At 29.7% G+C, this 15,910-nt stretch overlaps 1 protein-coding gene and 1 pseudogene across 1 annotated transcript; both read right to left on the minus strand.

The window, feature by feature from the left end:
- Positions 1-249: 249 nt before the first annotated feature.
- On the minus strand, positions 250-4,689 carry LOC110417318 (UDP-rhamnose/UDP-galactose transporter 6). Its single transcript, XM_021429593.2, has 6 exons — positions 4,479-4,689; positions 2,942-3,187; positions 1,983-2,167; positions 1,700-1,900; positions 1,312-1,473; positions 250-841 (listed from the first exon to the last, which is right to left on the minus strand). The coding sequence occupies exons 2-6, from the start codon at positions 3,069-3,071 to the stop codon at positions 512-514; spliced, it is 1,008 nt and encodes a 335-aa protein (XP_021285268.1). The 5' UTR covers positions 3,072-3,187; positions 4,479-4,689; the 3' UTR covers positions 250-511.
- Positions 4,690-12,726: 8,037 nt separating this feature from the next.
- LOC149527165 (small nucleolar RNA R71) lies at positions 12,727-12,798 on the minus strand (annotated as a pseudogene).
- Between the last annotated feature and the right edge of the window lie 3,112 nt (positions 12,799-15,910).

Below are 15,910 nucleotides of genomic sequence, written 5' to 3' on the forward strand. Positions count from 1 at the left end.
GCTTGTCTGTTTAAAAGATAGTTCTTGCGTTACAATGTGCTGCTTCTTGCCTTCTAATTGCAGTTTTTTCTTTCTATGTATTTTTTTTTTTCTGTTTTTTGATGGCATTGATATATTAATCATTAATTTGATAAATTCACTACTTTTCCCCAAAAACAGGTTGTAATATGTTACTAATTTTTAGGCGTTCTTAGATAAGAGAAAGCACGAAAAAACACACACAAAAAAAAAAAAGAGATGGGAAACAAATTTCGAAGGAACAAAAGGCATGAAAAAAATTTATATAAATTATATTCCTGAAATAGAAAAGCAAATTTCCAAATGCATCTAATCCTATCAGAAAATCATCCATTACCTCCCTCAGAGTGAACCCAATACAAAGAATAAGAATTACAAAAATCAGGATAAAAATAATTAAAATTATGGTTGGTTGGTTTTTCTAATCATGAGAGCCAATAACTTTCTGAAATCAGCTATGTCCTTGTATGCTTAACTTACCCTACATGCAGAATTAGACTTTCCCATCGTGTTCATTAGAATCCGACAAACTACCATGCTTTGGTTGTCTGCTGGTCGGCAGAGAAAGGCTCCGGCGCTCCTTCCCACCAGGCTTAGATGAAGCATTTCCATACCATATCATTCCAACCACAGCTATGATCATGCCCAGAACAACATGCAGATTGAGGCCCTCTTTTCCAAAGATAAAGAATCCCATAATCAACACAAGGATTGTCTTCATATGCCCGAGTACTTGGAAGGACACAGCAGTAAATCTGCCTATGCAGATGAACTGGCTGAGGTTGGTTCCTACCGCTATAGTACATGACAGAACTACAAACGTCTGCAAGGACCAAGAACCCAAACAGCTGTGAGCGAATTTTCTGGTAAAACCAAAAATCAGAGGCACATGCTATAGGTGAAAATGCACACCACACTAAGAATTAAATAATTTTCTTCAATCAAAAGAAATCAACACAAATGTTTCCACTAGGCATCATCCCTAAACTTAATGTAGAGGCTATATGCATAAAAGATGTTAGGCACCATAGGGCATCTAAGAGGTATTAGGCAATGCATGCAGATATGCGAGCAACAACATCACATGCAATGCAAATTAAATATAATTGTGGGTTACAAGACACACAAGTAACTGCACATAGTCAGCACATTCACGATCAAAAACGATTTTATTGACAAACATGATTTTGACAGCAACTCTTGGAAAGGCTAACCTTGTTCTACAATGAAGGCAACAACAACCAAGATTCACAAAATCATAAACCAAAGAACACAAATAGATAGAACACTTACCACAGATGCTAGGTTATAACTATAGGCATCAACTCTCTTGTTTGTCAACCAATAATCCAGAAATGGACCTACTAACAGCAGTGTTCCAGCCTGGGCAGGAGCAGTGTGTCCCAGTAGGTTGAAAGAACTAAGATTATACCTTCGTTGAAGGTGATGCACATACTGCACAAATAGACACACAAAAAAATAAATGACTACATTGTAAGTTTTAAAACAGACAAAAGAAAAAAACACTAATAGAACATTGAGATCAAATTGATATGCATAGCAATAAACAAAAATAATTTAATGACTGCATTGTAAGATCTTAACAATACAAATAAGAAAAAAATACAGCAATTTAGAACATTGAAATTGAATTGATATGAACAAGAATAAATGAACTTACATACTGTTGCAGAGAAGTACTCCAAACAGCAATAAAGGCAGCTACAAAACCTTTGGTATTAACACTCACATCAGTAACAGTACAAACACCAACACCCAGAAGAACAACAGCTATGCTCAGCTTTGTGTCTCTGGAGTACCGAATTTTGTCCATCACAACTTCCAAAAAGCAGGATACAGGAATCATACTCAGCTTTGCAATCTGTCATTGAATTAGAAAGTTTGTGATTCCCAAATTATCTAAACAATACAACAGGCAAAATCCAGCAAATATTATACTTTACCTGATAAAATCCCACAGAGTTCCACATTAGACTAACATTCATTCCAACGATAGAGAAATTGGCAAAGAGAACAAATTTCAAAAGCTCAGGCAAGGGTAGATGAGAAGATTGAATGTATCCTAACCATCTTAGAACAGCTGTCATCAAGGTCGTGGTAGCAAAATGCAAACCAGTTAGTGTTGTAGCTGCAATCATTAGCAGTCAAATACAAAGACATTAGTGACAGTATATTTACATCCTTATTGCACCAAGGATATTCGGAAAATTCAGAAAGTTAAAAAAAAAAAAATCTTTAGCTTATGTACGATCATTATTTTCCAGCATCACCTTCATCCTATACTTAATTCCAGCTACTTCCAACTTCGAAGTCAAAGGCTTCCCGGTAGTCTCTGGCTTACATCAAGACATGTTTTTCTATTTTAAATTGCTTTCCACAAATTCGACCAACTTACTCTCCTTCTTCAACAATGAAAAAGGAGTGGGGTAGGTAGGAAAAGGAATCATAGCCCATGCCATTCACATTCTCCACCATTTACAGCCCCCACAAACCTACACTAAACTTATCCTAGGTTTGAACATCATGCTCAATTCTGCATATGATAAGGCCAATTCTACAGCTTTATTTACATGATTGCTCATATAATTTTCCAGCCTTACCACTCGACAATCTAAATTTTCAAAACTTTAGAACCATTCTGCCTAATGATTTCATTTTCCAAGATAACGCTCACAACTGTTAAAAAATCATCTTGTTCAACAAACTTCTCATCTATTTGCATTTTAAGTGTCGATTTCATGGCACCTTACCACTTGATCCTAAATAATTGTCTTGAAGATAAAGAAGAATTTGACTGTAAAAATTCCAATTCAATTGAACTCTAACTGGCCACAACATCATTTAACCATTTGCAGCAAATGAGAGGGGAAAAACAAATAAAAGGTGTTTCAAAGAAGCTTACCAAAACTGAAACCATAGGTAGCCATTAAGGCTTTATTGACAATAATAATTCCAACAGAAGTGACAACATTGAACATCCAAGCAGCTGCATCTACAACCGCCTTTCTATCAGCCTTACTAGCTGGAGCCATTTTTTATTTTGCTGCAAGTGATAACCCTAAAGCCTTTACCACTCAATGTTCTTGAAGTAACCCATCCATGTGAATATGACGTCCAAGAGTTTTCAGCCACGTCAGCAATGAGTGTCCTACAAAAGTAATAGCAATAAATACGATAAAGACTTGGAAACTGCAAATCTTTTGAAATCACAATTAAAAATGGTAGTGAGAATAGTCTACAAAGACATGCTGAAAACAAACTTGCGTAAATAACATAAATTTAACAATGATATGAGTTCCTAACTCAGATCAGCCAATAACAGCCTGATACTCCAACATGTTATGAATAAACAAAAAAGCAGAAGAGTGGCTTTACATCTCTTATAAATAGCTAAAAATTATCCTTCTGCCTTTGGAACCTTTGACTAACAGTAACTCACCTTTGCTGCAACTATTTCTCCTTTTGCAAATAAGATATTTCGATTTATGTTTCCTAATTATCATGGAGAGAAATAAGGGGAAAAAGTCCAAAACCACATTTTTTAACAAAAAATTTCAGCATAAAGCACATTTACATAGCAATACTTTTCCCATTAACTACCAACCAAAATTTGCAAAGTTTTGCAAAATTTCAGCATCTTACAATCAAGATACCCATCTAACCAACTCAATGCTCTGACTTCAACTAAATATCTTCTGCCCCTCACATTATCCCATTTGAGGACAGATCTAGGTGAACCTTAAAGGAATAAAGCTAGCGTACAATCAAGCTAAACATCTGGATTAGACCGGACTTGCTAGTTCTTAAATAAGCATTGACATGCAAACGACATCCATAGACTGAAAAATATGGAGGTCATTCGATCATTGTGAGTATGGCCACTAAACATGAATTCAACACAACTCCAACTTATGATTTTAGATTTCTGCAATAACTAAACAATAATAACCTCACTTAAATGTTTTCATTCTTTTGCATCAAATTGTGAACACAATTCTTGCAGAAACTAAATCACATCAAATAATAGATTACTTTTTTCCCTCATCAAAGATAAATGTCGAGGTCCACATTAGTTAAACACAGCAAATATACAAGAGTAAAAAGGAAAATGACCAGATAATATTACAGTTAATTGAGCTATAACTATTTACTGTAGATATCCACAGTGATCAATAAGAAAAATGAAAGCCGAATCACATGGAACTGTTTCAACACTGAAAATCAGGTCAAGATCTCCAAATCTCAACAAATTAGAAAAATAAAACTCTTAGCAATCACGCGACAGATCCAGATCAAGTAAAGAAGGAATAACTGATAAATTGGAAATTAGATCTAAGAAAGAAAAACCAGCGTTAGATCTCGCAGGTGTAATCAATGGCGAAAGCAAATAACAGATCTAACGCATCGAAAGGGAAATGAAAAACGACGGCCAATCGTACCGTTTGATGAAAGGCAGACGTCGATGACGCAGAGAGAGAGAGAGAGAGAGAAGCGAAGGGGAAGGGAAAGGGAAAGGGAAAGGGAATGTTTGGAAATGATGAGAAAGGCGGGTGATATTAAGCGGGGGATTAATTAGTTTGTATGTTTGGATCCCCAGAGAGTTGGACAGAAGAGAGAGAGGAAATTTCAATTGTAAAAATTAGTTGGAAAATGAAGGGATCGTGGGAGGTAACTAAGTCTTTAAATTATTTAAATAATTTTTTATATTTTTATTATATTTAATTAAATTTTATATTTTTATTTAAAATTAAATAAAATTTTATATATTTTTATTTTAAATCAAATAAATTGTTATGATTATTGATTAATTCAATCAAAAAGTTAATTATTATATACAATGTGACATTAACGTGACATACTAATATATTATAATTGATAATAACGTGATATATTAATTTGAGATGATAATATGATCATGTGATATAATTTTCATTTCACTTCAATGTTATATGAATATAAAATGACAATTGATATTTGTACTAATTATAATTTATTAATAATTAATCATAAAAAATATATCAAAATATAACAAATTAATTGAATATAATAAAAAAATAAAATTTTATTTAAAATTTTAAAATAATTTAGTGAATTTTTTTGAATATTATTATTATTATTATTAAATGTATAAAAAATTGATGCAGGATGTATAGTCTTAGCTGCATGCATATATTGATTTGTGACACACCTAGATTGTTTAAGAAAAAATTAATTGTTAAATTTGAATGTCATGATAATGCATATAATTGCAGGGGAAGTAATAAATGGGTACATGCATATTATTGAGGTGGGTCCTAATTATAAAAGGGAATATCCGTGGGATATGACACATGATCAAATGTAACACCAAAAAAAAGATTTGAAAAACGATTAGTCTTATCTTTGTCAAACTATTAGCAATAATAATGGATTCAAATTTATGGAATTACATTATCCAATCATGATTGCAATATAATACAATTGGCCATGACTAAATTGCTTTTCGAATGATATGATGCTATCAAGGTTAATTATTTTTTGTAGTTTTTTTTTTAATTAGAAATGAGAATTTGAATTCAACTTTTTGAATAAGGAAAATCTACATCAATAATTAAATTAAATGCTTTGAATGTAATTATTTTTGTGTTTTAATTTTTATAAAATACTAATTATAATTTAATGGGATCAAATCTTTTATTTGTATAGACGTGTTAATGAATTGGTTCGCTTACCTAATAATTTATGGATAAACTTGAGTTAAGTTTGTTTTGATTTATTTAATAAACGACCTGAGTTCAAATGCATGTATGTTTAGGTCATTTTATATTCACAAACAAGCTCATTTATTATTCATTTCCAAAATTATATATAAATCTCTTAGAAGCTTGTTTAAAACGTTGATTCTTTTCTATTATTTATAGCTTCTCAATTTTGAATTTGTTTGTTTGTTGAAAATTATTTGATGACTAGCTTTTGATTCACCAACATATTCATTAATTGTTCATGAATAAACTCGTTTAATGTTCATTAACAAGTTCGTTTAAGCTTAAACAAATTAAGCCTGATTCGATCTTGAACTCGGCTAAACTTGAGTCAAGCCAAACTCAAACCTAAACAACCTTATACGTCAATGAGTTGAACCCGACCATACCTAAGCTCGATTGGGCTTGGATCGTTTACAACCGTACCTGCATGCTTGAAAAGATCTAAAGGTAGTCCAGACAAAATTTTAGCAAGCCTGATTTTTTGGCCTTATAACCCATACAGGGAGTTTCATGAAAGGTCTTTTCATTTTAGTTTTATTTTCTCTAACCATTTTTTTAAATGCAAGTTTCATTAATTAAACTGAGAATAAACACCAATAACAAAAATGATAAAATAAGTTTGTTGCCATAAATAATCTAGCTATAGACTCAAAGTGGCGTAAAAATAATGCCTTAGCAATAGTCTTAAACTCATAATCGCTTAAGAAGATGTAGATGTTATGAATTTCATATCAGTAAGAGATGAAGTAAATTTTATGTTTTTAAATAATTTTTTTTATTTATTATATATATTTTTTAAATTAAAAATATAAATTTGTACGCAGGCATTAGGATGTGCGCTCCAAACAAGACTTGAAATGGCCCCCAACCCTAACCCCAGAAAACAAAAAGTAATGGATCGGCCATACCCCAAGGAAACAAGAGAGCACTGTCAATTGGAAAACAAACCCAACATCACAAGACAAACTCAAGCAAGATCGCAAGAAAAAAAAAAAACTGTACAAAAACATGAACAAAACTTACTCCCTACATAGGAACAGGCACTTGAGGTCTCAAAAAGATCACCTTAAAGCTCCAAACAGCATGAATAGAACTCACTGCCTACCTTGCCAGCCAATCTCAACCTTGAGGTCTTACCACTAGGTAACCAAAAGAGATTGCACAACCAACAAAATAGGGTGAAGGGTAGTTCAATTGCCAAAATTTTTAAACATTTTTATTTATTATATATATATTTTTAATAACCCCTTCCAAAATTTTTAAATTTTTTATATATTAGATACTTTTTCTTTTAATGACCCCCTCAAAATAATTTTTTATTTAATAATTAATACAAATAAAAATTAATAAAATGACCTAACAAACCCTACTCAACTTTTCCCTCATATAAGTTTCTCCATGCCTCTTTCTCTTTCTCTTCTCTTTTGTTCTTTTATCATTATCAAAACACACTTCATTCTTCAAGAAATTAAGAGGAAATAATTTTTTTTATATTCTTCTTTCTATTTATATTATTATTATTATTATTATTATTATTATTATTATTATTCCTTATAGTTATTTATTTTTTTCATTTCTATTCTATTTGCCCATATTCTAAGTTTCTATAGATTTTCTTCTTCAAATTTTTACGAACCATCAATCATGTTGTTCTTCTTTCTTTTTTATTATGTGAGTTCTATCTTTTACTTGTCATATTTTTTTTTGTTATATGGATTTTATTTTCTATAATTTTAGACTTTAAAAATTAAATACTTGTTGTGTAATTCTCAAGTTGTAATGTTTCACTGTTAGTTGTTTCTTAAAAGTTCATCAATGTATCATAGTTTTATAAATTTTGATTATATAAAAAGAAATTATCTTGAGTATATCTTTTTTATATACTTTACATTTTATATTTAGTTAAAACGAAATTATCTTGAGTATATAAAAGGAAATTTTCTTAAGTATTTAGTCTTTAAACAATCTTGATTATATAAGAGAAAATTATTAATCATGTATATTGTATTTAACTATTTATACTTTTTACATTATAGTTTTATATTTAGTATTTTAAGGTTAAATAAAAATAAAATAAGAATATTGGATATTGACTGCATTAATTTTTTTTAGATTTGTTTAAAGTATGAGTAAGTTAAAAATAATTGATAAATTATTTTAAAAAAATGCAAATCATTCAAATGATCCTCCTACACTTGAACTTGCAAGTCTCAATGCTTCAACTTATGAACAAAAGCAGGTGATAACTCTATTATTATTTAATTTTTCACATGGTTGGAGAACTTGAGTTAGAGTTAATTATGTTAATTTCTTTAATTTACTTATACAATAGTGACACCTAGTTATTTTGTTATCTTTTTCTTTTAGTAAATATGAATATTATTTGAATATTATATTGAACTCTTATGTTAAGCATTATTGTTAGGATGAGATTTGTTACAAATTGAGCACGATATCATTTATTTTGAATTGTTGTGCACGTCTAAAGAAAGTTTATATGATTGTAAATTTTTAAATTATGTCTTCAATTCTAGAATTTGTTTGATTCTCTTTTGAGGTAAAATCTTAGGTAATACTTAGTTAAAGAGATAACTTAGGCTACCATTGAACCGTTTGAGCCTTTCAAGCTTACCTTTGCATAAGTTTATCTTTAAGTTAACCCTTTTGAGCTACTTTTTTTTTTCTATGTTTAAACACATAATTAATTTAGCCTAGCCTATAAATAAATTTCCAATTTGTATCCCTTACTCTTAAGTATGTAAATCATTTTAGGAAGTGCATTAAACTAAATGTTGAAAAAGGTAGAAAATGTGGAGTTGTTGAAAAAGTTTAAGGATTGTGTTAGCATTCACCCCACTACCAACAAAAAGAAATAAATTGGGGAGTGTTAAAATTGTTATAAAAAAAAGAAAAATAAAGTGTTTCATAAATGAAAAAGTTGGAAGAAAAGAAAAAAGGTGTACTTGGAATAAAGTTAAAGCTCTATGTAGGTCTTAGAATAATTATGTGCTTAGGGTGATTTAAGTTATAAAAATATTCTTTATCATGTCTTAACCCTAGCCATATATTACAAGCTTGATAAAAACCTAATGATCCTAGATTAAGTATGAGTATACATTAGTGGAGAGAAAGATGATGAATAAACTTATGAAACTCTAGTACTAATTTAAATTTTGCAAGAAAATAAATTTATCCAAATGGCATAATGTTCATTGTAAGAGATTTCATACACACACACACAGAAATCCATTCAAGAATGACCTTGCTTTTGAATTAAAACATGAACTTGGATAGTACTTATGTTATGCTTTGAGTTGAGAATATGGGATAACTTATGAGAAAATAAAAGGTGATCATTGATTTGGTGCAACCTACTTCCTCTTAGTTGTGTTTTTCATTTATGTTATTTTTTTTATTTTATGTTTTGCTCAAAAACTAGTAAAATCCTAAGTTTAGAGGTGTGATAATACATAGAGTTTTTTTTGTCATATTTTGAGTATTAAAATAGATAAGTTCTTAAGTGTTAGGTTCGAATTTAGGTAGTTTTATTTGTTTTTCTTAATTTAGTTTAACTCACGTTGAGTCAATTTAGTTCAAGTTGTTTTAGTTTAATTTTATGTTAAAATATCTTTAGTTAATTACTAATTTAGTACATTGCTTTTAAAGGTTCACAAATGAAAAGACCTTAATTGGTTATGAATTGTACAAGCATGGCTAAGTGCGTCTCTTATACATACTGTAATATTTTGAGCATAACTTAAACTTTAAAAGTTCAATTACATATTTCTTAAGTTATTGGAAAGTTAAGAGACAAGGTTGCAACTTTTATATTTACTTTTTTTCCTAGCTTTGATTAGAACAAGGTGAAAATAGCATCACAAGAGGAGGGGCTATAGCAGAATTTGCACAAAGCATCACACTGTAGCTTAGAGCACGAAGCCAAGAAATTCGAGGAGCAAGGCCGTGGCGCCCGGTTCTGGTATCTAGGTTGTCCTGTTTTGAATTTTAGTAGAATTAGGTCTTTTTAAAGGCTTTTAAAAGGGAAATTTGAGGCAATCAAACTAGAAATTTTGAGAAGGTTTTCTTTGAAGAAAAGTAACTGAATAACAATCAAGAAAGCAAAAAAGGTTGTGCAAGATTGAAGATTGAAAATTTGTCAAATCTTCAATTTTTGTTCTTCTTTTTTTTATTCTTTGTTTTTGTTGAATTATTACAATGGTTAAATTTCTTCGGATTATGTTTTTATCTTTAGTTATGAACTAATTTACTTTTTTTAGAATTATGATTTAACTCAATATGTAGTTTGAATTCGTTATCTCTCTTTTGCTTATACTGATAATTCTATTTTATAAAATTATTTTAGTCTAATTTTGTCATTAAGTATTAGCTAAGTTCTTAACTTTCAATTATAATTTAGTTATTTTTTATTTTTTTATAATTAGTTTACTTTTAAGTAAGTTATTTTAATTTTATATTATTTCTTTTAATTTGGTTATTATTTATTAGTTTTTATATTTTATAAGAACTAAGAAAATTGAGCTTAATTTTGGAAAGAAAGGTGTTAACAGACCCAGAAGTTTGCTTGCATATACTTCAGTTTTTTGACCATAACCTATGCTACAGAACTCCAAATGCTGCAATTCTTGGACTCTTGGAAAGTTAAAAATAGAGCTAAAACTTTCATAAAGATTACTTTACCCAGCTCTGACTCAAAGATAGAGAAAATCACGTTGTAAAAAGGTTGGGGGTACCATTATGGGAATGACAAATTTTAAGATTGACAAGTGATGTTTAGGCCTCTCATTGCACTATTAAGCCCAATAATTAGAATTAGTAGGTTAACTTATGGGATTTTAGGTTAAGATTGTTAGTATAAATAAGATATTTTTAAGAGACATTAGGTTAGATAACTTTTAGAGATTCAAGAAACTAGAAGTGGAGGTTGAAACTTTGAGAGCAAGGCTGCAAAATATTTGTTTTCTTTCTTCTTTAGCTTTTATTTTTCTTATTACTCTCAGTGGATGAATTATATATAATGTTATTTGTCTTTGCGATCATGAGTAGATAATTTTCTTTTTCTAATATTGCAATTAAACTCACATGTAATCTAAATTTTTAATCTCTTTCTTGCTTATCTTTAATAGGATTTGAATTGTTTATTCCTATTTGTTCTTAATGCTTTTAATTGCCTAATCAGCAATTAAATTGATTTAGGAACCTATATAAACTTGAGAAATGGAGTTTAGTATAGATTAAAATTGGATAGCATATAGTCATATTAATTAATTTGCGTATAGGATAAAGATATACCTATAGGCTCTATGTGGCTAGATTAGAGTCTAAACTAATGAGTCTGTTTTAATTTTAATTCACATAGAGATATTGTGTTAAAATAAATATTTTTATAAGATGAGTCGGGATACCCTTATGAATAATTGAGGACTCTAGGTTAGCAAGTCAACCCATTAAAATAAATTAGGAAGAGAGATAAGATTTAGATGAAGTGTGAAGGCCTAGGCTTGTTTGATTTGATTTTTACTCAAGTTATTATGTTTTGATTTTTCTTTTTAGTTTAAATTTTGGTTAATTATTTTTAGTTAATTAATTTAGTTATTGAATATTGATTGTTTGAATAAGATTAAATTGTTATAATTTTAGTACTTAGTAAAATTTTAGATCAATTCTCTGTAGGATCGGTACTCTGCTTGCTTTGATTATTAATTAAATTGATTTGGATATCTAAATACAACTTGACGAAGAGAGTTTAGATTAGGCCATGAAAGGAATACCAAGTGTTCAAATTCACTTAGATGATTAGGTGATTTGATTTGCATATAGGACAAATATATACCTTTGTGTCGCATATAGCCAAGATTAAAGCACAAGCTTAATGAATTTTTTTTTAGTTAAATTTACATAGACATATAGTAAATTACTTGAGAGCGATATTTTTATAAGAACCTCAATAGAGGCTTATAAATAAATTGGGACTTTACGTTAGCAACTCAATCTATTGAAGTAAGTTTAGAGAGAGAAACATGATTCATATGAAGTGTTGAGAGATATTGTAATCCTTGTAAAGTTTTTCCTATCAACTTTTAGATTTAATTTAATTTTTATTTAGTTTTAAGTTGTGTTTAATTAATCACTTTAATTCGATTGTTTGAATAAAACTAGGTTATGTTAATTTTACTATTTAGCAAAAGTTGGTGTAGTTCTCTATGAGATTTGACACTTATGTAACTTGTTACGATACAGACACTTGTGTGATAAAATTGACAACAAGTTTTTGGCACCATTACCGAAGAATTATTTTCTTACTTTCTTGCTAATATTAATACCAAGCAAAATAGTCTTACTTCATGCTTTGTTTTTCTTTATTTCAAGTACTTTTGGTCACTGCATATGAAGAGTGAAACATTTGGAGATTGTTCCTTTTAACCTAGAAATTGAAAAGATTTTTAAAAGACTTGGGAGGGAAAACTCACAAGCTTTAACTCACATCAAAACAATAGCTAAACAACAACAAGGGGAAAAGAACAAATCTTTGAGGGAATATGTTGTTCCTCTTGTGCAAGGTCTTAACTCTAGCATTCGAAGACCTACAATACAAGCCTATAACTTTGAAATCAAGCCAACAATCATTCAGATGATTTATACTTCAGTATAATTTGGAGGATTACCTAATGATGACCCTAATGTTCATATTGTGAACTTTTTAGAAATATGTGATACATCAAAACACAATGGAGTCACTGATGATGCCATTAAACTAAGACTCTTTCCTTTCTTATTGAGAGACAAGGCAAAGAATCAGCTAAAGTCACTTTCTATTAACTTTATTACTACTTGGGATGCTCTTACTTAAAAGTTTTTAGCTAAGTTTTTTCCATCGGCTAAGATAGCAAAGATAAGGAATTGACATCACATCATTCATGCAACTAGATTCAGAGTTGTTGTATGAGGCTTGGGAAAGGTACAAGGATTTACTCAAATGATATCCTCATCATGAGCTACCTAAGTGGTTTCAAGTATAGACATTTTATAATGGGTTAATGAGTCCTATTAGAATTACTATTGATGTTGTATCTAGAAGAACACTAATGGCAAAATCTATTGATGAGGCATATGACTTGCTAGAGGAAATGGCATCTAATAACTACTAATGGCCTTAGAAGAGTTGTTAGTATTCATGAGATAGATGCTATTTTTAGCTTTAAAATTATGATAGTTTTGATTATGACAAAATGATCAAATTTTCTTGAATATTATTTGAGTAATCCTTGACAAGTTCTTGAAATGATTTAACTCCCTTACATTTATTCTTACATAGTTACAAGCTTGACTCTTGAAGTCATTGAACTATTTTTATAAGTTTATATGACTTAAGTGTATGAGTGCTTATGATTTCTATTCATTAAATTCTAATTTAAAGATTAAAAGAAAATTTAGATACACTCATTGAGGGGAGTTTGAATATCTTTTTTAATGATGATAAAAAATGAGAGAAGAAAAACTAAGTTAAATAGAGTTTGATAGGTCTTTATGTTAAATTTATGTGTGTGATACTTAGTTATGGTTTTGTTGAATATTATGTGCTGGTTATTATGGATATTCAATATATCTTACTTAGCTATTATGGATTTTGTATATCTTATTTAGCTACTATGAATATTATAAATATTTTATTACAAATCTTTAAAGAAAACTAGATGCATTAACTAAGGGGAAGCAATCTTCATTATGCATAAAGCTTTGAATCATTCATATTGAACATTGACATTACATTCTAAATTTAGGAGTATTTTTTCATCATAAAAAATAAGAGAGATAATGTTGACTCCATGTGTTTTTAATGATAGCAAAACATTCCTATTCATTGGTGTCTAATTATATTATTTAATAAAAAGCTTAAATTCATTAATATATTTGGTATTTGAAAGCACGTCAAAATGCTTGTTTAGTTGCAAGATAGATAAATTGGTTAAACAAGCAAGGAAGAAAGAGCTTTAATAAAAACAGATTAGTCTTAAACCAATTAATGCAAATCCTTAATCAATTAAAGCAATTATGGACACTACACTAAAGATAGACAGAAAGGCCTTAACTAGTTAAAATAAGGTTTAATCAGTTAAGTGGGCGCTGAATGCAAAACAAAAGCTTTTTAATCGATTAAAGGAAATGAGTTAACTGGTTAAAGATTAAAGTTAAAGTGTCAAGAAGCACCAAAATTCAAATTCAAAATATTGATGACTGTCCAAGGTGCCAAACCAAGAGATTTAAAGGTAAACAATTCTTAATTGGTTGGAGCCTATTTTAATCAGTTAAGGATGAATGGAGAGAAGCATCAATTAGTTAAAGTGAGCATTAATAAGTTGAAAGGAGGCTAGCCAAAAATAGTACATAAAAATAAAAAGTTATTAATTAATTAAAACTGTTATTAATTGGTTAACATAGAGAAATACTATGCAAGTCAGAAAAGGCTTAATCAGTTAAAGCTTGCCTTTAACAAGTTAATGAAACAGTGTTTGCATATTTGAATTTAAGCAAAAAAAGACAAAATAATAGCAAAAAATTGCTAGTTTTTGTCTGTAGCAGCTAGAAGTGATTTTTCAAGGATTTAAAGCCTTTTCAATAATCAAAAATCATAGAGAGAAGTTATCCAAAGTGATTTTGAGCTTAAAAGACTAAAAACCTTCTTTTTACACTTGCATTTCACTCCCATCCTTTGTAAAAGTGTTGAGCTTAACTTTGTACATCCTAGGTAAGCTAGATGATCAATTGCACTCTTTTTTTCTTCATTTCTTAATTGATTAAAGTGTGCGAGGTATTTTAAGGCATTTACTAAGTTTAAGAAAGCTTAGGGATTGTTGTAAGGGTTTAGAGCTTGGATTAGAAGCTCACCTTGTACAAGTTTGGTGGAAGTTGTTAATTCCACTATTTTTAGTGAAGTTGGGTTGAAAATTCTTGATTGGGAAGATGAAGGTAGTGGATGAAGGTTAGGTGGACTGAATCAATATAAATATTGTGTTTTCTCCACTTCGCTTAACTTTCTTTTTATTCGGGGTCTTTTAACCTTAACAAGTTTTAAACTTTCTATTTCAAAATTGTTTAATAGTTTTTCAGACTTAAAAGTTTCTTTTAAAATATTTTAGTGTTATTCACCCTTCTTCTAGCATTCTTTTTGGGACCAATATCTATTAATGTTTTGGCTACATATGTAGTTATATTAACTAAGAAATTTGATATTTTGGGGGTTCATTTTGTTCAAGACCCATTTGTCTCTTGTGATTTGTGTGGAAAAGGGCATTTTAGTGATCGTTACCCACTTAATTCTGAATTAGTACATTTTGTTTCGAAGTCCTAACATGTTGCAAAACAATTCATATTTTAACACTTATAATCCTAGTTGGAGAAATCGTCTTGACTTTTCTTGGAATAGTATTGAGGGATCTTCATAAACTCTAAAGCCAAATTTTTTTCTTGGATTTCCACTTTAAGGTAGAGCTCCTATGCTTGAGAAAAGCCATCTATAAAAGAGTTACTCATTAAATTCATGGCAAAGAATAATGCCATCATTCAAAATCAAGCATTTATCATTCAAAGTCAAGCAGCATCAATTTGAAATCTTGAGACATAAGTGGATCAACTTGCCCATGTGATTAATTATAGGTCTTAGAGAACCTTAACTAGTGATATTGAAGCCAATACTAAGAGAGAAGGTAAAAAGTATTGTAATGCAATCACACTCAAAAGTGGGAAAGAAGTAGAAGGTGGCAATATATAATCAAATTCTCCAAGTAAGCTTGTTGGAAAGGAAACAATGGTTGAAAATTCTAAAGAACAAGCTTAAGGTGAGGAAACTCAATTAAATCCATCATAACCACCACCATTTTTCCCTCAACGCTTTTAGAAATAGAAGCTTAATAGTCAATTCTAGAAGTTTTTAGAGGTATTTAAGAAGCTCTACATAAACATTCCTTTTGCAGAAGCTTTACAACAAATGCCTACTTATGTAAAGTTTCTAAAAGACATCTTAACCAAAAAATAAAATTGAAAGATTTTGAGACAGTTGCACTTATTAAAGAGTGTAGTGCCATAATCCAAAATAATCTTCTACCAAAGCT

The sequence above is a fragment of the Theobroma umbraticum genome, unplaced genomic scaffold (assembly GCF_002168275.2).
Source record: "Theobroma umbraticum cultivar Fairchild unplaced genomic scaffold, ASM216827v3 scaffold_51.0, whole genome shotgun sequence".
Lineage (NCBI taxonomy): Eukaryota > Viridiplantae > Streptophyta > Magnoliopsida > Malvales > Malvaceae > Theobroma > Theobroma umbraticum.

Coding starts and splice junctions, on each gene's coding strand:
- LOC110417318 (XM_021429593.2), bottom strand. CDS start 3,071: ATGGCTCCAGCTAGTAAGGCTGATAGAAAGGCGGTTGTAGATGCAGCT. Junction 2,168..2,941: donor TACCTATGGTTTCAGTTTTG/GTAAGCTTCTTT, acceptor TAATGATTGCAG/CTACAACACTAACTGGTTTG. Junction 1,474..1,699: donor GTACTTCTCTGCAACAGTAT/GTAAGTTCATTT, acceptor CTATTTGTGCAG/TATGTGCATCACCTTCAACG.